General features: G+C 29.7%; 2 protein-coding genes across 7 annotated transcripts in view; one reads left to right on the top strand and one right to left on the bottom strand.

Moving 5' to 3' along the window:
• Positions 1-27,150, bottom strand: part of LOC100302382 (ribonuclease H1-like) — an 88,998-nt gene that overhangs the window by 50,373 nt on the left and 11,475 nt on the right.
• LOC100163281 (delta-9 desaturase-like) lies at positions 2,925-23,224 on the top strand. 6 transcript variants are annotated; one of them, XM_008185863.3, is made up of 7 exons: positions 2,925-3,058; positions 3,386-3,499; positions 13,436-13,659; positions 13,758-13,888; positions 15,224-15,429; positions 19,465-19,650; positions 22,542-23,224. In XM_008185863.3, the coding sequence occupies exons 3-7, from the start codon at positions 13,476-13,478 to the stop codon at positions 22,876-22,878; spliced, it is 1,044 nt and encodes a 347-aa protein (XP_008184085.1). In that variant the 5' UTR covers positions 2,925-3,058; positions 3,386-3,499; positions 13,436-13,475; the 3' UTR covers positions 22,879-23,224.

The raw sequence follows: 27,150 nt of genomic DNA, 5'->3' as shown, positions 1-27,150 counted from the left end.
AAACAGTTTAAATTAAGTCAAAATATTTGGAAAATGTTATGGCGTATAGAAATTACTATAATATAAACATTCAGTCAAAATTTCATGTTCCTACGGTCATTTGTTTTAGATTTGCACCCAAAAACCAAAATTGATTTTCTCGAAAACAGATTTTGCGTAAAAATTTCGGTTTTTCCTAAATTTTTCTTTTGTTTTTCACGGCGCTTTTGAAAACTCCTGGGAAATCCTTACTTTTGACACCCCAAAGTACCAACTAGATTAACTTTCCTATCAGAAAAGTGATTCTAGTTTAAAAAAATCTAAGTATTTTTACTGTCCTAAAAGGTGATGACAGACATAAAAATTAAAAATTTTAATTAAAAAAAAAAAACAACACATTTGTAAATTCAATACATTCATCGCTCCACGCAGAATCTAAAATATAATAAGATTAAACTTCAAGTTCAAGTTAGAACAGTCTGAACAGGTTAACCTTATCTGACTAACCCAAAACTGTTATAGCATTAATTATATAGGTACCTATTATATATTTTACTAATTTAGGGGTGAAACTAAACAAATTTTGAAATTTGAGTAAAATTATGACCAATGGGTTTGGGGGGGGGGGGGGTTATATTTGCGGTGCAGGGCCGGTTTGATTCATCTTCCCGGGCCGAAAAAATTCGCCAATCCGCCCCTGAATTAATATCATATGCTGCCCGGCCGTCTTTTCTCATAATCGTTTTTATATCATTTTATTCAAATTTAACACAATCCATTACAAGGATCCACTTGTAACCTACTGTACAGCAGAGCAACACCAACTTGCCCATTTTTTTTTAATTGTTGATCTTGGGTAACGTTTTTCTTTAAAATTAATTTTATATTTTTAAGATTTTCGAAATTTTTGAATAAACTATATCAGGGTTTTTTTTAGTGTGCAGTGAGACACATTTTGTGCAGTGAGAAAAGTAATTGTGCAATTAAAATTGTTACTTTGTGCAGTGCATAAAAAGAATTTCAGGATGATATATTTTATTGTATATTATAAAACAATAATTTAGTAAAGTTCAAAATAAAAAAATAAATGTTTTTATTAAAATTAAAAATTATTTATACTATTCATAATTATACTATTTTTTTTTTAAACAAAAAAAATATCTACCACCTTTAAGCACATGCTTATGGTGGTGGTAGACAGTTATATAATATAATAATTAATATGAACAATTTAATTATAAATAAGAAAAGCGGACAAGAACTGAATAATCAATCTATACAATTATAATACTTATAAACTAAATTTAAATTACAACAGTTAAATATAATCTGAAATCTTTCAATTAATAAAAATAACCAAATCTGAATTTCTTTTTCATTTCTATAGTTATACGATTGCCTTCCGTATAGAATATGTCCCTTTATATTTACTGGCGTTAAGTTGTAGTTTTTGGACCTAGATAATCTAAGAATTTTTGACCAAACGCATTTCTAAAATACTCCATTCTGACATCAAATGTCCTATTTTTTCTTTTAATAACCTTATTCATATCCAGGAAGGATTCAAAGTTTTTAATTATATATACAATAGTTATTTTTTATATACAGACTCAAATGGTAACACATCGAATATCTTAAAGTTTTCTTTAGTTAAACCAATTAAAGTATTTTTAGTTAAACATATATTAACATATTTCTTTGTAAAAGTTGTAGTGGTCTAGACGCATTTTTATTCAGTCAAAATCATCATTTTTACTATTATTTCATATTTGATGTAAAAGTATATTACACGAGTATATTACAAAGTATATTATATGAATAATATAAAGAAATTAGTTACCTAGTCAACTGATTGTTTTTATTTTTATAAACAATTATTATTACAAATTACCCATTTCAAGTAAATATTATTTAATAAGTAGGTACCTATTATTATTTATATTTACAGAGTGGGAATAAGTTTGTGCAGTCAGAAAAAATCATTAAAAAAAACCCTGAACTATATATAGATCACTAGACTGCCAGGCCCTAGACTGATAACTATATTATACTGACAGAATAGTTGTCTACGATTTATCGATGAAGATAATATTATAAATTCAATGAATATGAATTGAATAAAAATAATCACAACTAATTCACAAGTCCGAAAATATCACCTCCATAGAAAATTAGCTCGGCACGAATTCCGATCTCGACCTACCTCCAAGGTTGACGCCCAGTCTGACGTCCGAATTCGATATTTCGACTGTTAGTGGCAAAATAATTTTTGGTGTTTTTCGGCGCGCAATACATCCGGTACCATGTTCTGTGACAGAACGGAGGACGCCAGACAGCTTACGTCATATTATACCTTATAATATAATATGTAGCTCGTGACAGTGGTCTGTGACGGCCCGGCCGTCGTTTTTTTTCCGTACCCTATGTAATTCACTTAAAAAATAAATTTTAATTATTGACTAGAACAAAAGTTATTTCATTTGTTAGGTCTCCCTGTTACACTGGCCTGTATATATTTTTGATTATTATCAAATATATTATTATTTCATTATTCATGTATTCATTGATATTATAATTAAATATAAAAACATATGACGTATAGAAAAGGTTGATAAAAATATCCAAAAATATGTCAAATAAAATCTATTCAATTCAATTCAGTATGAGCAAATAATCAATCAATGAAAGTGATTTGGATTAGAGGAAAAAGGTGTGTAAAAAATACAATTTTCAAAAACTTTAACAGTTAAAGAGTATTAGTGTATATCACTCTGTATACGATCTGTATAAGCGTTGGATGTTATTTCTCATTGAGAATTCATATAGTTATTGTAAACCATGATCATTTATTTCAGTGTCAAAAACTATGACTACACAACTACTTGAAGGAAAAAAAATAAACCGGTACGCATAAGAATATAAATCGCCTTGAGCAATATATACTTGTGTCTTATATGTTATTATGTTATATTATTGGCAACATGAGCTAATCCTGCAACTTATGTTATAAATACGCCGGCAGTCTGTGTAAGGTATATAGTCAGTATTGGATGTTCCGCAAATAACAGACAATAGGACGGTTAAGTATTTCTTATTAATTTTGAATTTATGATGCTAAGTGGAACAATGTCTTCTAATTATTTTAATATGATGTTTTTTTTAAAAAAAAAAATTGTCCGGAAACTTTTTTATTGATGGTGTTTTCATTGTTTCCGGTAGAAAATTGTATGTTGATTGTACTTAAGAGAGTTCTGACATTTTTGGGTTATGGGTATTTTTGACAAGTAATTCAAATAATTCAAATTGTTTTCCATCCTTCCTTCATTTATAAAAAAATTTATATTATCAGATTTTCATTCAGAAACATTTTTCAAAAATAATGACCTATTTCATTTGCTTTTTATAGATCAGCAGTCTCGTATACACCACACGTCACATTCTGAACTAAGCGGCAAACAGCTATATAAATATATTATAACAATATAGTGGTGTCTCGTTTGTGTCATAAGATCAATTTTAAGTGAGTACCTAGAAACATTAATTGATTTAATACATAGTGTTCTGCGTAGTGGCATCAGTATAGGCGGAGACTTTATAGAATTACAGCAGGGGTAGTATTTTACAGGACAAAGTGACTCTCGCGGGCTCTTCTCCAGTAGTCCTTATGGCTTAATATATTACTATAAATATATTAGGCATTAAAGAAATAAACATGAATAATAGTAAACGTATAATATAGTGTAATATATTAATATTATATAACTTATCTATATAATACACAAAAACTATTTTAATATAATATACTTATACTAGAATACATCACACACCGAATATTAAATAACGCATTAAACAAAGTTTGAGTCATATACAGTTTGTACATTTAACGGGTAACGAAGTGCACGGGATTAGCTAGTATACTTATATAATTTTAGATAAAAAAAAAAATATGTAATATTTTTAATTCATTCGATACTTATCAATTTACAAATCACAAATAAATATATAACATAAATGGCTCGGCGTCTTACTCACTTCGCTCTCCAACCCCTTGTCAGACACGCCGTCCTCGCTTGAAGATTCACATTCGGGATCAAAGGGTAGTCCACCCATTTAATATTATGAATCAATGAAAGTTTTAATTTTAAAAGAAAACGTAATTTATATTAGCGTAAGGTTTAACGCATTTATTTTTGTTAAAAAAGATATACTTACTAGATACAGTGGTACATCATTCCTAAATATTTAATTGATTGTTCAATTGGTATTGCTGTATTGGTTAATGGTTTTTCATTAAGAGAACACATTACAAGTGCGTAACTTAGTAAATTTATGATGAGCACTGCAGAGCACTGAGCAGTTTACGTTTAGCTTCGTTAGTTTAAAAATTAGAATGAATCGAACATATTATGGAACCTAATGGTAAGAACATTGTCTGTGTTTGTATGTTAGTTTTATACGATGATTCCGTTTTTAAGTTATTTATGACTAGGCCTGTGTATGTGTAGGAAAGTACCTACATTTTTTTTTGGTGATTATGAAATGTAACTTTGTAAGTACATAATTTGAATTAGGTAACTACGAATCCATTAATAAAGTTTTATTTTGCATTTTTTGACGTTTTTAAGTTTTAGGTAATTTTTTAAAATTTTTAGGTCATATTTTCCATTTTCAGTTGGTTTTCCGATATTTATAATCAAATTCTATCAATTGACATGTTTGAAAAACATTTTTTTTTTCCCATACAATAGTAAAGACTATACAGATTATTAAGGTATCCGCAAATAATTATATTTAAGATAGTTTTATAATTTTAATAAGTTAAATACATAAAAATAAATTTTTAAAAATATTTCAGGTGAATAGCATTAAACAAAATTCAAATTCAATCAATCTTTTTATTTATTTATTTTTTTATGAAATAAACACATTTTTATGCATGTAAAATGTAATGCACTAATGTATAATATCCTATAATATCAATATAAATATTAATTAAATTACAAACCATTTTAAGTGAATTTTATACTATAATTTTTGGCATTTTATATTACATTTTTTGCATTTTAAGTGCATTTTTTATTGCATTTTTTTACGTCTTTAATGCATTTTTTAAGGGTTTTTAGTGCATTAAATTCACAGCCCTGGTTATGACTTATGAGTATTTTTAATTTACGCTGTAATAAATACGCAAAACTTGCTAAACAATTTAACCATCGTAAAAAATTCACATACAGACACAGATAGTGTCATAGAAAGTTTCATAATAGGTTGATCACTCTAATTTTCAAAATAATAAAGCTAAATGGAACTGATCAGCATAAATTTGCTGTGTTACGCACTTGTAAGGTAGATTCAATAAATGCGCGTGTAGACTGTAGAGTATTAATGTATACTATTGGGAACGCAGTGAAGAAATCCTTAAATCAAAAGTTATGAGTCTATTTAATTTTTTTAATATTTTAATCCTCGATTTCAAAAACCAATTTATAGTTGATTAAGATAATTAAAATTATTATATTATTATATTAAACAGTATTATATTAAAACTTAAACCATAGATAGGTATACAAATAAAATATACAAGTTTCTGTGAATCGAGGTCTTATTGTCCTTTTCCCTAATTTATTAATATTATGTGCCCACACATCCAAACCTTTCCAACAACACAACTCGTCTGACCGTTGTAATACCAATAGTATTGTATCCACGTTTATTTTCATACTATTTTCAAACAATATTATTATAGAAATAAATAACGTAAAAGCTGATATATATAGTAATTATATACTATATATTACTATATACAAGAATACAAGATAATATTATTATTTAATATTTTAACATTATATTAAATTGATTCAAAATTTCAAAAACTCGACATGACAAATGACAATGTAGACATGTAGACATGTAGTAACGTACGAATGTCGAATACTACAAAATTACGAACTGTACGGCGTTCTAATTCATTAATGATACGACCACTGCAGCGTGTCATATCTTCTTTTCTTTTAATTTTTGTTAGTTGTTAGGCGGCCTGTTCCACTGTCACACGTACATTAATTTTCACATTAATTATTTTATTAAATTAATAAATTTAATTTAATATTTTTTAATTATCAAATGTACCTATTATATTAATTTAATATTTTTGAATTATTAAATTTATTAAATTTATTTTATTTTTAAATTATTAAATTTCTGAAATTTAACATCACGTACGTACATAATATAAGTTTGAGTCGCAATGTGTATTTATCATAAATCATAAGATACAAAATGTCCAATGCTTGTATAGTTGTATTACCAATATTAATTGTATTTTCGAAACATTATATCCTTATGCCCAAACTTGTTTAGTTGGAACCGGATTAAAGTGAAGTGTAGCACCTTTATTCTATAAACTATAGAGGCTCTAAGATATTTAGTTATATTATGTAATAGTATTTTATAAATTTATTTTATGAATATCATTTTAGCCAACCTCTGTAGGAGGTACGTGGTCGCACCCATAGCCCATAGGTATGAATATTTTTTTGTCTTTGGAATTTAATGAAAATCTTATTTCTCGTAAGTCGTAACTTATTGGGATTGAATATTATTAGCAATTATATTATGTCTTATTCACATTAACTTTTTCTAGTTTTGGAATACTTACACCAAAATATTATATAATTATACATAATTTACGAGTTATGAACTAAAATGAATTGCTTTCTGTTGAAAAATAACCATCGATAAACTTGATCGGCATACCTTTGTTCAGTTTTACATTTTAATTGCTAGAAAAGGCTACCTCTATCGGTACGATTGCTTACTGATCATGGTACCCATCGTAACATGTCCAAATTCGGGGTAAGTTGCAGTTTATCTCTTTTACTCAATGATCAAACTGGTTTTCTTTCTCAACGCGCAGTCCATTTCTTAACATGTTTATGGTCCGGACTGACTAAAGAACGTCGAGCCTAAGTTAAGCTAAGTAAACTATGATATCTAGGGACTTCCGTACCTGAGTACCAGACACCAGTAGTACCACCATGTAATGGTGCACTAAGAAATTGTTTTCCAAAATTTGAATTTTAGTAAGGTGCTCACATAGTCACATAAGGATTTTAGTTTTAATTTTGATAATTATGGTTGCCATTAGTTACTGATAATAGTATATACCTACAATAGTATAAAATATTAGTATTTTTTTTTTGTATATTATGTATAAATTATAAATAGTTGCCACTGATTACATACAATTAAACTGTTAATATGATTATGATTGCAGGATATACCTAATTTTAACCTGTGCTTGATATTTGCTCGCTATATTTTTTACTCGTGCAGAATAAAATCATAATTGTGTACGGCATGAATATTTATTTATTTCTGCTAACAATTGGGATTACCCGTAAGAAAAAAAAGTCACTTATTGCTATCCGCCGATTTAAAATTAAATATTTTATTTTTTTAAATTTTAAATTTTAAATTTAAATTTTTATAAGCACCATTACACGGACTTTTAAATAACGAATTGAACAAAGTTAAAATCATATAAATGTTGGAATTTTTTACGGGAAACGAAGTGCATGGTGTCAGGTAGTATATTATAAATATATAATATATAGGAGCCTTATCTATATCTATATAAATATATGTATTATTGTATTATAAGTTATAACTTTTAATATAGACAAGCGGCTATAACTCGTTTGCGCACATTTACCTTTTTTACAACTCGTTTGCGCAAAAATACACAACTCGATTGCGCAGATATATTTTGGCTACCTGTAACGAAAATCTCTAGTGTCAGAACTCGTTTTCTGATGATTTCTCTCGTCATTGTTCGATTATTACTCCTCATGATTATGAGAATTAGTTACTTTTATTATTTTGTTTGATTTATTAACAGTAACACTCGCAGTACATTTTTTATTAGTGCATCTAAAATTTGAACATCCACTCATTAAAACACGATATTCACTAAATTTATAATTATCAATATTAAAACATCGTTTTCTTTGCCGAGGTTCAAAAATAGGTATTAGAAATTTCTACGTCCATATTAAAGTTTACGTTGTAAACACACTAGTAACCACTGTACTGAACCATACCGTCCATACCTATACTGAAACTATACTAAAAGTTGTTTGGAAAATCCAAATTTATATTATCTACAGTCTACACAGTCGATTTTATGATAATATTCAGATAATATATTATTTGATAATTTATACCTACTGCAGTTTGTGACGATATAATATGTATACACGTGTCATGTGTGTGAATGTGTCGTTGTGCGCAAACGAGTTGCAGCGAGACAAGCACAAAAGTAAAACCGAGATTACAAAAGGACTATTAAAATAACTCATTCACGTCAAAACTACTATATAGGATAACATTTTACAAGACAATGCTGGATCAGGATTATAATATTATTAAAATTAATATTTTTTTTCAACTTCGGAAAAAAACTAGATATTGATTCTCTACCTCTCCAAATACAATTTACATAATTATTTATCTTATTGTTAATCATATTATGCTGCACTATTATATCTCTCATATTTTCGATGTTCTAATAATTTGCTATTACATTTATAATTAGTTGTATTGTCATGTTAAGTTAATTGTATGTCTAAACCAAGGATCTAAAATAAGTATATTATATTTTATATAAAAAATAATAATAATATTAAAAAATATCAAATTTCATAAAAATGAATGTATATGTGTCTGTGTGTGTGTGTCCATATTCCCATGGCAACCATGGGTTTTGAAGCTATTATAATAATAAATATTGGTTTTCGGGCAACGAAGTGCACGGGATTATTTGGTACAGAGACAGATTAGACCTCTGAGCAGCAGAAAAACTAATTTAAAAAGGGAGAGGACCAACCCCGGGAGGTGCTCAAACAGGGATTTGCAAATTTTCGATGGAAAATGTTGTTTATATATGGTTGCCACGGGGGCTTGTAGCCTTTATAATAATAATTATTGGTTGCCATTGGTTTAAAATGGTTGCTATTTATTATATTGCTTAACAACATTTATTATTACATTTATTATTTCTAAAATACTGAATCATTCGTTCCATAATATTGAATTCATTTGAAACAGATTTAATTTCTGTGCAGTTATGCCTAACAATAAACGAGCGATCGATAGTCCTACGTTTCAAGCATGAAAGAAGAGAGAAACACGTGCCGTGGAAACAGACGAGCAACGAGATGCCAGATTGAACACCGACCGCGAACTTAAGGCTCGGGCCCGCTCATATGAGACAGACGAGCAACCAGATGCAAGATTGAGGACCATGCGAGTGATAAGTGATTACTGCTCGTTCCAGGCGAACCACTCACACTGATTTGAATTGATTTGAATCTCTGTGCACTACGATGCCAATTCTAATTACGGCGCTCATCCAAGCGTCGTTATCGGAAAAATGGATGTACGTAGCACTACGTACATAGTACTATGCACATATTGTAGAGTATTCAAGTGCTGTGGACAAGGTAGAATTGACAGAATTGCATCCGTTATCAACGTTGGTATCAGGTGACACGAGCATATCGATACATTTCTTAAACATACGCAATTACAATTTTGGAGCAACGAATATCGTGAGGGATAATTATATGCCAACATTCAAAGTGCAAGGTCAAATCTATCAACACGCTGGATCATTACTACCATTGCATTACTACTACCACAGATACGGATCATAAATAACTCCGAATTTATTTCATGGGAAACACTGATGACCAAATCAATCAACATTGTAAACACAACTCGGGCACGAGACGAGAAATTGTCGCTGCATTACAAACTCTATTCGATCAACACAACGAATTGATTCGATTGTTTAGAACTGCCCTTAACCAAATGCCAGCTGATTACTACAGAGTTGTAGTTGGAGCAGACAAAACACCTCTCGGCCAACATGAAAGACAATACAATGCACAAAAAATTGATGAAGTGGCGATTATAATAGTTGGTGAAGAATTCAACTCACGTGATATAATTCTTCATCGCAGTAATGGTAACGTTCAGCTAGTCGCAGAAACACATCGCTCTACGACGGATTGCAATATCCGATTTTTATTTTCGCAAGGTGAAGATGGATATCAATATATCATTTCAACATCAAACTGATAAATCCACAAACAGATGAGGAAACGAATAAGAGAGTCAGTGCCAAAATATCGTTTGATGACACGTGGATTAAATTAATAAATTAATACCTAATATTCTTAAAGAGTTGGCATTTTTAATGGGCTACGAAGTGCACGGGATCAGGTAGTTATTTGTAAATATAATAAGTAATATTGATAATAATGGTTAAAATATTGAGTATTCACAGAATAATATATTATAGATATTATGAACAGAAAAGTTATAACTGCGTTAAGAAAAGAAAAGAAAAGAAAAACTAAAAACCTAACCTATTTACTCAGTATCGATAGACGATAGTATCCCATACATGTTTGTATACCTACACATTAATAATTATTATATTTTTATTCAATCATAGAAGTATAGAACCTCTGCTGAATTGAATAATATTTGATATCACGGGTGTAGGTAATTAATTACATTCTAATAATGAATCTGGTTGTTATAATACATTTTAGTTGTAGACCATTAGATTAAGAAACACATAAGAATTATTTTATTATTTTATTAGATTTCAGCACTGATTAAACTATTAAAGTATTAAAGTACTTTTGTATTTATTATTTTATTATTATTAATTTTAAATTTATAAACTAAAAATACAGTATGATGGTTAGAAGTTAGAACATCAAAAATACGAGAGATATAAGTGGTGGACATCAAGTAAACCTGAGTGGCTGAGTATCCTGGAGAATACTTTTATTTCTTGGCTGGCGTACTAAACCAGTACCAAAATTATATTACTCAATAAAACCTAGGAAGTAGGTATGTTCTATATCATATATCGAATTGTATTTGTCATTGGCAAGAGGTCATTGACAAGTCAGGATGGGAGTATTAAATTAGATTTCAGTGATTGCGTGTGAAAAACGATTATGATCGGAGACGACCAGCTAGCCTTTTACTATTCTAAATAAGGATATTTATTATATTATGTATTAATTATTTATTATACTGTTAGTAATACAGCAAAGGTTGAACTAATATTTGACAGAAACATAATTATTATAATAATAATATTATGTATATTTATAATTTGTATCATAAACGTTTTTATTAATTTTTAAGTTAACATTAACGTACCGTAGAACATTTTTCAACAATATATTATATTCATCTTATAAATAGCTTACAAATAATTCAAATATTTTAAATAGCATAACATTTATTGTGTTAGTAAATAATAATATACGTAAACATTAAACGTAATGGTAAATTGCGACGTATTTGCAACAAAATAACAAGATCGTTAGTTTTCGTTTAAATATAAATTTCATTCCAATTCTATCTTCAAATGTATATTAACATAGAACATGACGTAGGTAAGTACTACGAACGCATATAACAAAATTGTGACTGTTTTTTCTATAGATATTAGATTTCGATCGTAGCGATGAATGTATTGATTTTACAACGATAGCTGATGTGTGCTTTTTTTGTTTCTGAAAACAAGTTTAATACGGATATGCATATGTTTTTAGGCTGTTATGTAACAAGTTATTTTTTTCTAACCGATTTTTGAGAGGCTGGTTTTCATGACGCTTTGTTTATTGCCACAGAGAGGCAAATCTACAGTTAAAAAAAAAACTATATACCTAACAAAACGTAACATGCTATTAGATATTTTTTCCACTGCACTTTACCCAAAAACATATTATTACTATCTAAATTTCCCTCGCAGAGGAAAAATATCTAATTGCATGCTCCTTATAAAGTTAAATGAGTACCGTAAATATTTAAGTTATATAAATTATAAGTACACATGTTAAGAAATAATTAATTTATAAAGTAGTATAATTAAATTAGTGTGTAAGCATAATTTTATAGTTAGCGACGCAAAGACAATAAGATTGTAATTATAAATAAGAATAGGAAGTAGAAATTCAAATTTTGAATTAGCTTTAAAAATTATGGCTTTTAAAAAAAAAAAAACAACGGGAACTGTCGTATATTGTAAAAGGTCTCTAATATAATTGTTTTTCTAGTAGAAAAATTGATCTGATTATCAAATTCGATGGATGATTTTCGTAAAAAATTGGATCTAAATGGTTTTTGGGAGGCCAAAATTGAAAATTATCAGTTTTTTTTAAAAATAAACGTGAAAAACTAAAAAAAAAATACAAACATTTGTTAACATTTTAATGATATTATTAATAGATTTGGTAACCTTGGTTACAAAAAAGTTAGACCGCCTTCGCTTAGATTTCCGTTTGATTTAGGTATTTAAGTATTTTTTCTAAAATATCAACTAAAATTATTCATTCGGTAAAAAAGCTTAAAAATGTAATTCCATGTTTCTAATAAGTTGTTATTATAGCTATTTAAAAATATTCATGATAACTGATAAGCTTGGTTTTTTTTAGAAGCAAGTTAAAATCTTGACAAAATTCGTCAAAGTAGTTCATACTGTAACTAAAAAATTACTAATTATTGTATGATAGGTAGTGCGCGAATTACGTTTATTGATGCTCGTAGGAGCAATTTCGATGGGGATGTGTGCCGCAGCTAGTACAAATAGGGGGGGTCTTCCCTCTTCATTAGATATTGATGGGTTAACGATGTATGTTCGATTCTCATTCTGTTGATATCAGTTTCTATTTTTCTTGAGATGTCCGATGGCGAGGGCCATGCTAGGATGGTGTGTTTCATTTCGATAAATTTTGTAGAACTTATAGTGTCCAAACCCGAAGCCATAATAATGTTGTTAGTGATTATTTTTAATATAGATTTAGCGTCGTGTAGGGTAAAACCATTAAGTTTTATAGCGTCCGGGGAGGTTATTGCGTGGCGAGTTTTTTCGTCGGCTCTCTCGTTTTCCGTGATTTGTTTGTGACTGGGAATCCATATCAAGATGATAGAGTAGCCAGAATTCGTGAGGTCGCATGATTATTATTTTCTGGATGATAATGTGACTTGTACTCCTAATGTATTCTTTCCTCTGTTTTCTTAGAGAAAAGGCACCGATTGGTCTATAGGTAATAATATAACATATCTAATATCAATTCTTACAGTTAGGAGATCCCAAAATCTAAAAACCAATTATTATTATAGTACCTAACTATTCACGATTCGATGAATTTGATTTGATTAACAATTAAGGGTAGGAAATATGCATTTTGAAATGCAATACTAATTATTAATTAATATTTAAGCCAAATTATATAACTAAAATAAAAAATTCATCGTGACAAGTGACAACACCATGACTGTTATAATTGTGACATTGTAACTACGTTATATTACCTACAAATATATAATGTTTCAAGTGAACTCACTTACAATATTACTGTAGCACCTAACCACAAGGGACGGCATTTGACGAGATTGTTATAATGGACGACTCAGCAGAAATTTCAGTTTGCGACGGTACTTTACCCGATGCTCGACCGATAGAAAAACAACCCCATCAACCGATTGTTTGGCGCAATGTTATACTGTGCTCGTTGGTCCACTTGGGTGCACTATATGGCGTCTATTTGGCGTTTACTTCTGCGAAAATCACTACGACTGTTTTCGGTACGTTTACCCTTCAATAATTATAATTAACAAAAGATTTATTCTAAAATATATTATAATATATTACATTTTTTAAAAATCATTGTTCTTGAATTTAGCCATCTGTTTGTATCAAATTACTGCAATTGGTATCACCGCTGGATCGCATAGACTTTGGTCGCATCGGGCGTACAAAGCGAAATGGCAATTACGTGTCATTATTATTATACTCAATACCATAGCGTTTCAGGTATTTTTGTAATTTTATATTTTATATAATTGTATTTTTCTTCATTGTTTTGATTAGAATTTAGGTATAATATAATATATATCATTGTGTATAATAATAATTAATAAGACGTAATGCAATTATGTAACACCATTACTGATAGGTCGAGTGGCCCACCGTGGCTGGTTCGTCCAGTATATAATTTCTCTGGGTGGATACTAAAGGTCAAAGGTCGAGACCAATAAACCGTGGTTCTTTTTAGTTTTAAGCCTCGGAATTTCATTATCGTTATATTTTCCATGTGCTCGTATAAATCAAAATATTACCTTTTCATCAAGTCTCAGCATTATACCTACTCGTGACTAACTATAATAGTCTATGCTATACAGGGCAATAGTATAATATTGTCCGAGTATTAGTGCTTCTATCCGAGGAATATAACGGTAAATAGTAAATACTCCTATTACACGTAGATCATACATTACGATCCCATGAGTACCTACTGCAAAAATGACAAAATTCCATTATTCCAACATACCCGTCTATATAGGTACTATAATACTACGACTATAATACAGTATACGCCCTAGGAATATTATACCGGGTGTATATAATTCCTAGGATATTTGTACCCCCCAATATGAAGTTTTGGGAGGTATAGAACGCCTAGGATATTCGTACCCCCCGGTATGAAACTTTGGGAGGTATAAATATCCTAGGATATTCGTACCCCCCGGTATGAAACTTTGGGAGGTATAAATATCCTAGGATATTCGTACCCCCCGGTATGAGATTTTGGGAGGTATAAAACGCCTAGGATATTCATACCCCCCGGAAAGAAATTTTGGGAGGTATAGATATCCTAGGAATATTAAACCGGGTGTATATAATTCCTAGGATATTTGTACCCCCCAATATGAGGTTTTGGGAGGTATAGAACGCCTAGGATATTCGTACCCCCCGGTATGAAACTTTGTGAGGTATAAATATCCTAGGATATTCATACCCCCCGGTATGAGATTTTGGGAGGTATAGAACGCCTAGGATTATCATACCGGGGGTATATAATTCCTAGGATATTCATACCCCCGGTATGAAATTTCGGGAGGTATAAATATCCTAGGATTATCATACCGGGGGTATAAATATTCTAGGTTTTTCATACCCCCATGGAGGTATTATTATCCTAGGATATTTGTACCCCCGGTATATAATTTTGGGGGGTATAAATATCCTAGGAATTTTGTACCGGGGGTACTATTAACCTAGGAAAATCATACCCCCGAGGGGTATGAATATCCGGGGGTATGATTCGCCTGTTACACCGGGCTTAACTGATCATCATGCGTCTTACAGAATTCGGTTTACGAATGGGCCCGCGATCATAGGCTACACCACAAGTACACAGATACGAATGCCGATCCGCACAACTCGAATAGAGGGATGTTTTTCTCGCACGTTGGTTGGCTACTGTGCCGGAAACACCCGGACGTCATCGAGAAGGGTCGAACCATTGACACCAGTGATTTGTTGGCCGATCCGATCGTGGCGTTCCAAAAAAAGTAACCATAATCTAATTTATTGGAGTAAACGTAATAACTACCTATGTGTAATAATTAATAATAAACTGCAACGGAGTGTCGGAGTAGATGGGAATTTACGGATACTTGTGTGTTTTGTTACTTTTATACGATTAGATATTTAATATTATATTATAGAAGCTCAAAGCTGCAATATTATAAATCCTGTCAAATAATTGATGAAATGTTAAGCATATTATATACTAGGTACCGGTGGTACCGTATATATAAAGAGCAACTTTTGTTTGAGATAGGATCAATAGGTCACCAATAAAGTACATTACTGATATATTAATATTATAATAATTTTATATAACAAATTTACAAATGTAATGTTGGCAATTCTTTGATTTTTTTTAGATTTTGAGAGGAGCGAGGAAGCTAGTGGTTTTACAATGCTGTTTATTATTTTTTTTTAACTTGTATATAAAATGTCTATCACAAGAAGTTCTTCGATTTCAACATATTATGGTATCTTATCTTTTGGAAAATTAGATCAAGAGAGATCATTTTTCAATTTTCTCAATAGTTATTAAATGTCACGGAAAAAACCACCGACAAATTACGACTAATTGCTAAAAACAGGATTTTAATTTCTAACGCTTTGTTTATCACCATAGAAACTAATAAAAAATTATAATATTATAATATTAATTCATCTTACAGGCTGTAATAAATAATAAAAATTTTAAATATCCAGACTGACAAACCGTCTCCGCTCAGATCGTTTTTCGTACACAATGATATTATATTTATATCATTGAATTCAAGTTTAATACAATCCATTATACATTGACCCTGTTGTAACCTAGATACTGTACTGAGGTACAGGATAGCGATATCCACTTACCCGATTTTTTTAAATTATATGAAAATATATACAATTTATCTAATAAATCACAATAAATATATATGCGAGGTCAAGATTTAACGGTAAGGTCAAAATTCACTTATTTTAGTCGAATGTCTCGAATTTCAAAAAAAAAAATGACTGAACTGCATTTGGGTAAAAAATAGGTAGGTAATCGTCGAATTGCAGGGAGATGATAAACTGCAAAAAAGGTGTTTAACGCTATTAATTGTTTGCCATTCTATCTAAACAGTAAACATTGTTGTAAGCTCCAAGTTGAATTAAATATTAAGCTGCTTCTACTGATATTTAACACTAGTAAGTGGTAGGTTGTAGGTACTAAGTAGTATTATCACAAGTAAATTAACCGATATTTATTATATTTTAATATGTTGCGTTACTTTTAGATTTACTTTACTAATTTGTACGCAAAATAGCATAAATTATTAAATGACATACGTACGCTGTACATAATACACATAACGTACACTGTTATACACTGTTACACTGTACACATAGCAGATAGGTATGATTTAGGTTCCTATATAATTCATGTTATCGTATAAATATATACATAGAATCAGTCCTGTAAAGAATACTTTTAAAAAGTACTTGAGTAAATACTCAAATAAATTTTTTTTAAGTATTTAAGGTACTACTCAAGTACTTTAATTGTAAAGTATTTCAAATACCACTCAAATACTTTTGGTTTTTAAAGTGGGTTTCTAATTATCGTAATATAAACACATAGGTAGTAGGTAATCTAATAGTTATCTAATAGTTTTAAAGGGAATATTATTATTCAATATTCAATAACTTTTTTAGAAATTTGGTTTTCACAAACCTTTGGGCTTCGGCTAACACAGAAATACAGAATATTAAATAAAACTATTAAATATTATTGTAGTTGACAATAATATTTTTTCAACCAATTATTTCGAATAAAAATAAAATGTTCGAAATAAAAAACCAAAGTATTCAATGCCAAAAAGTATTTAATATAAAAAAAAGTATTTGAATACTTTTACTCAAATACTTTTACTTAAATACTTTACAGGACTGCATAGAATATAGAGAATGGTATATAAAATAAATTTCCGTAGTTTGTATAATGTATCTTATCGGGTTTGTCGCAAATTGTATAATGTTATTCTTTTTAGCACACAGAAAAACGACTTTTAGAAAAAGGTTAATTTTGCCGCAGTTTACATAATAACATACATCCGAATTGCACTCAGGTTCAAAAAAGTGGTTTTAATGAAAATGTTATAAATTTGGCATGAATATTAAACCTAATTCATTGCACTTTTCACAAATTATTTTTAACATATTTTTATACGTGTCTGCGGTTGTATTTATAATAATATTAGATATGTCATATTTCACTTTCTTATAATTTTTAAAAAATAATTTGTTTAAAATATAATATATAATATTATGCATACCTGATATGTCATACATATAAAATTAAAAAGTATAAATACATATTAATTAGTGTGCCAATGATAATATTTTAAGCAGGAAGGAAATTAGTGTTTTTAAAATGTTTAAATTAAGTTTAATTTTTGAAATTGTTTTTTTGAAAACCCTTTTTTGAACCAGAATGCAGTATGACCATTACCTTTTTTTAACCCAATTGAAATTCGACATACAGTAAAACTTCCGTTAACGGTCACCTCTATGTAACGGTCAATTTTTTTGGTCCCGTCGAGTGTGTCCTAATGTTATTCTACCACTGTAGGACGGGCACCTCTAAATAGCGGTCATTATTTACAGTCCCTTTGGTGATTGTTATATGGAAGTTCTACTGTACCTTTTCAATTTAGGTAAAAAGTACAAATTGACTATCCCGGTTGTTGAGGTTGTGAGATTAAGGCCCATTAGTAACACTTAGCTTGGGAATAACGTTTAAGGATTGTGTTGGATAATTTATTTTATTTTTTTAAATTTTATAAAAAGGTACACTTTATTGCAAGTTTTAGAGTCTTAAGTAAATATATAATGTATCAACGTTATTATGACGTATAATTTATTGTTCGCACATTATATTTATAGTTTTGTTGATAATAATACGTTCGTATAATGACGTAATGTCATTCGTAAATCGTAATCATTCCAAACGAAACGTGGTTAAAATAATGTGGGTACCAGATCTTTCATCAATCGAAGGCAACGAAAAATACGAAATGCATGCCAAGGACACAGCCTCCTCAATACTTCCTTAGACATCACTTCACTCACCACTTTTCAAGATACCATAAGAACATTACAGCTTATATCAATATAAGCTTGGAAATATATGTGGGCATAACAAAAAACAATACTTAATGAAATAAAAACAACTACATATATATTCTTCACTGGCCTAACAATCACTTTGATAGGAAAAAGAAAACTATCATCAATAAGTCAAGAATAGGTCACACCAGAATAACCCATGGTTACCTAATGTCCCGAGAGGAGCCCCTCATGTCTGTCTTGCTGGATCAAACTCACAATAAAACACATTATTACCAAATGTGATGCGTTGATGCATATACCTCGAAGCAAGGAACCGCGATCAATTATTATTATTAATTTATTTATTGAAAACAAGAAAACCGACGACATACTTGGATCGATTCTTCCAATACCAAGCATATTCGTTTTCCTTTTTACTAATTTAATCATTAGAATAATACTATCTTAAAGTTTAATCTCATATTACCATATTAATTTGTTATTATATACTTAACTCTTTTTTTTCTTTTTTTTTTTAATAATTTTTTTATTATTACGTAATTTTTTTTATATTATATATTCTAAAAAAAAAATATTCTCTCCCAATGGCCACGATGCCAAAAGCTTTGCCACAAAAAAATTAAATAAATAAACACCTACGTTTGTATAGCTTAATTACGATTTAGTTTAGGTACATAAATCATAAAAAACATTTCTCTGTCGGAAAATACTACCAATATAAGTTATAAGACATAATATATCTAATAATTATTATAATAAATACGCAGTGCGCGTGTTGCCGTGTTGGTATTTTAATACTATATATTATATAATATGGTACTTAGTATACTAGTTATTACTTATTGGTACTTTGTATTTACAATGATTTATTTCATCGATAATTTAAATTGCAAATTAAATGATATTTGCTTTTTTTAAACGTGCAGATATTTTTGGTTCCTGATAATATGGGCGTGTTTCATTATACCAACACTTATACCGGTGTACTTTTGGGGCGAAACGTGGAGCAATTCTTGGTACGTGGCTGTTTTGTTGCGGTACGCGCTTACACTTAACGGAATTTGGTTGGTCAACAGCGCCGCACACAAGTGGGGAGCAAAACCATACGATAGGTAACGATGAATTTATATAATAGGTAATCGATTAAAGCTGGTAGGTTTAAAACTAATGACTAATGACTATTTTTATTTATTTATTTTTTTTTTATAAAATTTTAATTAAAGATTAATTGTACACATTATAAATACAACAATACAATATATCTTAAATTTATACCTACCTTATTTAAGCATAGCTTGTGATGAAGGTAAGGAGTTAATATTACTTATCAATAATATACAGATTGCTTATGATAACAGGATAAACACGTTTAGTAATTATAAACAAATTATACAAGTTATACAAGAATTAATACAAGAATTATACAAGAAATAAAATTTAGATTAGAACAAAATATAATAGTTAATATAAAGCTATACCATTATGGGTATAAGTGAAAAGTGCAGATATAAAAGTTAAACAATAAATGTGTAAAACTGACAGTAAAACAATAAAAAATTACGTATAGATGCTAAAAGCAGTAAAAACTATAATCGTTGGCTTGGGATGCTTGGGTGGTATAGACTTATTAAAATTCGATTTTCTGTGGAGGCTTTGTTATGTATAAGTAATAGTTTTAAACAATTTTCAAACGTTTTATATAAATAGCCCGCTCACGATGTTATGTGTATGAAATACTATGAATAAATTGTTTAACTCAAAGTTGATTGTAAAAGCTAATTCATATACATACCCATTATGTAACCTAACCTAACTCAGAAACTGTGTGCTATACATTATAATAGTCCCCTGGGACGACCCCACTCGACCCACTATAGACAAACTGAATCAAGATGTACTTTGATGTCATACTGCAGTTTCCTGATTTTTAAATATCAACAATAGTTTTCATCTGCTCAGTGTCGTGATTTTTATTTAAAAGATTTAACTTTTCTACAATACACGTAATACTAAAATAGCTATATGCTGTGTTCCATTTTTTTCCAACCCATCAAATTATTATTAAAAGGCTATCTCACTCATATGCATTGCTCTCTTCGTCTTATATTTTATAAACTTATATACATTAACAACATGGTCTGTAATTTCTATTCAGCAGAATCAATGTTGTATTGTATTAGCTTTAATATTAAATTGAAATTTGAATTGACCTATATCGTCAAACGTAGGTACGCATATAAGAACAATAATAATTAATACAAATATCGGGGGGATGGAGTGTCCGAGCGGACTAAGGAGTCGGTACGCGTCACAACCGACGCCGGTTCGATCCCAGCCACGGGTGCCCACTAGAAAATTCTACCAAACTAAAAAACGTGTTCCTCCAACCGTTCCCCACCATACCAAAAACCCTGCTGTACCATCCTATAGCTAATGGCCTCAGTTGCCGGGCTTAAGGTCAATGGAAATAAAATAATATCAATATACATAATATAACGATAATAAATTGTATTTTAGATTCTGAGTGAAACGATGAATGTATTGATTTTACAATGATGTGTGTTTTTTTATTTTTTTTTTATTTTTTTTTTTTTTGTGTCTGTCATCACCTTTTAGGACAGTAAAAGTGCTTGGATTTTCTTCAACAGTACGTTTTCTGATAGGAAAGCGAATCTAGTTGGTACTTTGGGGGGTCAAAAATAAAAATTTCCCAGTAAATTTCAAATGCAACGTGAAAAACAAAAAAAAAATAAGGAAAAACGGGAATTTTTACGCAAAATCTGTTTTCGAGAAAATCCATTTTGGTTTTTGGTACAACTCTAAAACAAATGACCGTAGGTGCATAACATTTTGACTGAATGTTTATGTTTGCATTTTCTATACACCATAACATTTTTCAAATATTTTGATTTATTTTGAGCTGTTTACGGACATTTTCAGTTTCCATTTTTTTTAGTTTTTTTTTCTATAAATATCAATAAAGTTTTATCTGTTGGGCCAAAAAATGTAAAAATTTCATACAATGCTCCTGATATATTGTTACAATAGCAGTTGAAAAATATTAAAAATTCATAGGCACAATTTTTTTTTATAAGCATTTAAAGATCGAATTTTTACAAAATTTATCAAATTTATAATTGTATAATTATTTCGTAGTTAAAAATGTATAAAATGTTCAACTTTTATATCTAAGGATTCAAAATTTATAACAAGATTCCGCGTAAGTAGTTAATTCTGTTACCAAAAAAACTAAAAAATAAATTTACACAGTTTATTTTTATGTTCATTTTTAGCTCAAATTTGGACGAAATCACATATTAAAAAACCTAGAATAACTATTTTAGTTGTTTTGTTGTGATTGTATAATATTATTCGTGGGTACTTGAATCTTCTAAAGTATACTATTATATATCTATGATAGTACAGCGGTTGGTTGTTGATGTATAACGCGTTACCTAATGGATATTGTGATATGATTAATTTGGAATTTATTATAGGTACCTACCTTAGGTCAATTATTTTTTTTTAATATCATAGATAAGTATACCTATAATAGGTATGTCTAATACCTAGATTGATAAACCGTCTCCGCTCAGAATCGTTTTTCTTATACAATGATATTATTTCATTGAATTCAAATTTAATACCATCCATTCTATAGTGAACCACTTGTAACCTACTGTACAGCAGAGCGACATCCACTTACCCGCATTTTTTCTAAAAGTTTAAACAATTTATATATTTTTATATAAAAAAGTATTATGTGTTATCAATGTATAATGTAATATTACGACGGGATAAAAAATATTTAAAAAAATTGTATTTATAACATAAACACGTACGAACTCAAAGAAGGTGTGAGGTTCTGAGTCCATCAACCTCTTACGATATCAGTTTATCACTATATATAATATATTAATATATAATTACACATAATCGCAACGGTTACTTATAAGTTATACTTATAACATGTTTTTCGTTTGTGTTGGGTTTTTTTGCGCAGGTCCATCAACGCGGCGGAAAACCTTGCTGCGACTATAATGTCGGCGGGCGAGGGTTGGCACAACTACCACCACGTGTTCCCATGGGATTACAGGTCGGCAGAATTGGGCAATTACAAGTTCAACTTCACCACCACGTTCATCGACCTGTTCACGAAAGTCGGGTGGGCGTACGACCTGAAAACCACTTCACCGGAGTTCGTGTACAGACGGGCCTTGCGTACCGGCCTGATCGAGTCTCAGGATGACTCGGTACCACTGCCGTGGGGCTGGAATGACCGAGATTTACCACAGTCGGACCGCATGGAGGCCACGATCGTAAACAGGAAGCAAGGTTGATCAATATAAATTATTATAATTACTGTTGTTCGTATACCTATACTAAATATTATAATGCGTATTATCGCTTTAAGCCTTACACTCTGTGAATTCGCACCAAAAAATATCTAAAAAAAGTGTGAACGTATTATAATATTCTCGATGCGCATATTAAGATTTAAAAGTTTACTTATTTTACGATTGTAAATATGTATCGTATCAAATAAATCGTATAACGAAGCTGAAAATATTTCAGCATTTTATTATATTATAATATTATTAAGATTATGCTACAATACCATATAACAATATAATTATATACCACACATCGGTCTATATTTACAGTATGACAAACGTTAAATTTTATTCAAAATGTTGTTTGTTTATTGAGAAGTAAACGTTTGCCGCTAATCAAATAGTAAAAAAATATATGTAGATAGGTATGTCTACTGCAAATACTGCTGAAAAAAAAATGTTATTAACGATAGAATCTATTATTTATAATCATAGAGATATTTTACTCCAACATAAGAAATTAAGACATAAGTAACGCCTAACACCTACTGCTGATATGATTTAAAACTACTTATATTAAAACTAAATTATTCTTACCTTTTTAATAATAGATTATTCACTACCCGTGGTAAAGGCATCACTATAAATGTTTCATAATTGGATAAAATTATTATTAGTAGTACGTAGTAACAGGTTTTAGGCACAATGTGTTTTACCAAAACGACACATACTCATGATAGCATACGACACGTTTGTCAGTAAAATTGTAAAGTATATCTGAAGTTCTAGCCATTACATATTCTACATTAAATTACATTAACTATATACTTAAATTTCAACCATAGTCTACAAGTCATATGTTTAAGAACTCCCAATTTTTAACCGGGAAGGAACAGCTACCAGGCACTTGATGTGCAACACAAGTTAACTGGTTAAAATTGTAAACTGTAAAGTGAGGTATCTATATTTTAAAGGGCCACTACTTAAATTATTTATGACCCACTCAGGGTGGGCTAAGGCTCCGAAACTGAGCTAGGCCTTAGCTCTAGTAACTTTGGGAAAATTCTGTTACCAAAAATTCTAAGAAATACATAAGCACAGTTTATTTTTATAGTAATTTTAAGTTCAAATTTGGACGAAATTACATATTAAAAAACCTGGAATAACTATTTTAGTTATTTTGTTGTGATTGTATAATATTATATAATATCTATAATAGTACCACGGTTTGTTGTTGATGTATAACGCGTTACCTAATGGATATTGTGATATGATTAATTTGAAAATTATTAATAATACTATAGATAAGTATACCTATAATAGGTATGTCTAATACCTAGACTGACAAACCGTCTCCGCTCAGAATCGTTTTTCTTATACAGTGATATTATATCATTGAATTCAAATTTAATACTATCCATTATAAAGTGACCCACTGGTAACCTACTGTACAGCAGAGCGACATCCACTTACCCACCTTTTTAAATCATTAATGCATTATTATTAATTTCATTCTCATTGAGAACTACTAATAATGCGTAAAAAATAAAAAAATAAAAATGTTCTCACTCATGCATTTTCTAATCATAACCAGCGACATGGGAATGAGCAGTAAAATATGGACTTCCGTACGACCTTTTTAGGATTCCGTACGTTTCCCTACGGAAGCCTATTACTTTCGATCGGCTGTCCGTCCGTCTGTCTGTCACCAGGCTGTATCTCATGAACCATGAAAGTTAGAAAGTTGAAATTTTCACAGATTATGTATTTCCGTGGATGCTATAACAAAAAATACTAAAAAAAGGGAGAGGAGCAACCCCGGTAGGTGCTAAAACGGGAATTTTGAGATTTCAGATCGAAATTTTTGTTTATAAATGGTTGCCATGAGTGACGTTGTATAAAATGATTCGTTCTATAAATTTCAATACAGAATTGTTTTAAGTCGTTGCCACGGGCACAAACAAACCATTTTTCTTATAAATTTGAAAAAAAATGATTAAAAACATGAAAATAATGTTAATTAATGTGAGAAGTATAGTATATACTATATTATAGTTAGTTTTATCAATAAAATCCATACCTATGCATAGTATTCTTATATTTGTTATTTACCTACATACATTTAAATACAAAATACATTACATAAAGTTTCTATTCAAGAGATGAAAATATTGAATATTGAATTATGGTACGAAACCCTTCGTGCGCGAGTCCAACTCACACTTGGCCGGCTTTTTTTTTTCCATGTGGTATCGGCGTCATTGCCGGAACTTTCTGTACGACCCGCAGTGTTGAATGTTGATTATTTTAAGTAGAGAAAATACAATAAAATTATAAAAACTTTACGTGTAAGTTTAAACACTCAATATTAAATCTAAAATTCAAAAAAATAAAACTAATAAAACTAATTCAATAAATTTAAAACAACTCACTGTTGTAATATTACAGTATAAATAAATAAATAAATAAATTCTTTTCGATTAAACATTTACACAGTGTATAAAAAAACAAAATATTTTCTCCTTTTTAGCCAGCCTGGTATTACATTTATATACGTTTTTATTTACTATAATCTAAAGCCTAAAGCCAACATACTATTATAATATCAATTTTATATGCGTGGGTATAATATATAGTGTATTTAGTTTATTTGTTTTTCAAAGTAAATGTTCAATACTTAAATTCCTACAAGCGTCCAGAATTATACTTGAACGTTAAAATATGTGTAAACAATAAACCTACACACAATACTTATATCATTATATTTATGTAGGTATAATGCAATATATTTTATGCATTTAAAACAGTTTAAAACTAGTTTAATGTAATAAATAATAATTAAAACTAAAACTAAATTAAAAATAATATTACAATATTAATATTATACTAATTATTCTAGTAATAACCAAATATTTGTAGTTTTTAGTATTATTTTTACAATCTGCATTGAATCTTGTCACATAGAAGCAACGACAGTTAATTTATAAAATCATTTAAAATGTATTATATTTGGTGCAATAATTAGAAAATATCAATAAATCCTTTCAAAAGTGTAAGCGTTTTGTTCATTCTACGTCGTAACTCGTAACCATAATCCATACCTTTGCTAAATTTTAACAATATAGCAATCCCTCTTGGAAGCCGACCGGGAAGTATCTTGGTGTAACGTTGGAGAAAATGTTAACTTGGTTATCGCATTTATCATCTTAACTTCAACGAGCCAAGCAATGCTGTCCCCAATTTTTTAGATAAAGTCGACATCACAAAAAAAATGATTGAAACAGTAAATACACAATTCCGGCCTAAGGCTAGCGCTAGCTTCCGAACCATTATTTAGATCCAGTCCAATTTCCAGCATACTCAATATTTCCCATACGCCGTCTTTATTTCTAATGTGAAATAAAATTCCATGCTTTTAACAGGAAGTCGAGCTCAGAGGAACCACGTTATCCACTTAAGCATCAGGGCCGAACTTCAAAACTTTAGTTTTGGTTTTTTAGAGCAGGCGCGCACCCAGAATTTTTGCTTGAGGGGGGCTTAATAATTTTTCTTTTTCCCTTACACACAAGTAAACAATTAAAACTAATTTTTAAATAACCAATTTTGATTATTATTATCATATGTTATATTATTATGTATTTAATATTTATATAATTATATTTATAACTAAATATCATGACAAATGAATTTAAAATTTAAGTTTCCTGGGTCCCTTTTCAGAAAGAATTTTTAATACTTCGGATTCTTTAATTTGTATTTCTCGATGTATGTGGAGATTTGCCAGACCATTTAAACGTGACTGTCCCATTGTGTTCCGGAGATAGATTTTAATTCGCCGTAGTGTGGAAAACGACCTCTCAGCCGTACTTGTACTTACTGGTAACGTTGCAAATATTTTCAAAAATATAAATACTGATTCAAATATTTTAATATCACATAAATTTAAACCATCAATTGCGTTTAGCAGTAAAGTATAACCACAGTTTTTAAATTTTTCATACCACAATTCGAATTCGGCCTTAGCGACAGAAAAACTAATTTGTTGCATATCTTTTTCGTAAAAGTCAAAAAGATTTTTAAAACTTGAAATTTGTTCATCTGTTGGATTACGTCCGGTTGGTAAAAGACATTTATAACTTGTTAGGAGATTTTTATGCTTTAAAAATCGATCAGAAAGACTATTAAGAAATGAATCGACCCATGGAATAAAAATTGAACGTATATATAGTATTCTTCAATATTTTCATATGTTGTATTACATCGCTTAGTTTGGTGTTT

Source organism: Acyrthosiphon pisum, chromosome A2, assembly GCF_005508785.2.
Source record: "Acyrthosiphon pisum isolate AL4f chromosome A2, pea_aphid_22Mar2018_4r6ur, whole genome shotgun sequence".
NCBI classification, from domain to species: Eukaryota; Metazoa; Arthropoda; class Insecta; order Hemiptera; family Aphididae; genus Acyrthosiphon; species Acyrthosiphon pisum.
Note: the sequence above shows the minus strand (reverse complement) of the source record. Positions and strands in the feature narration are given on the sequence as shown.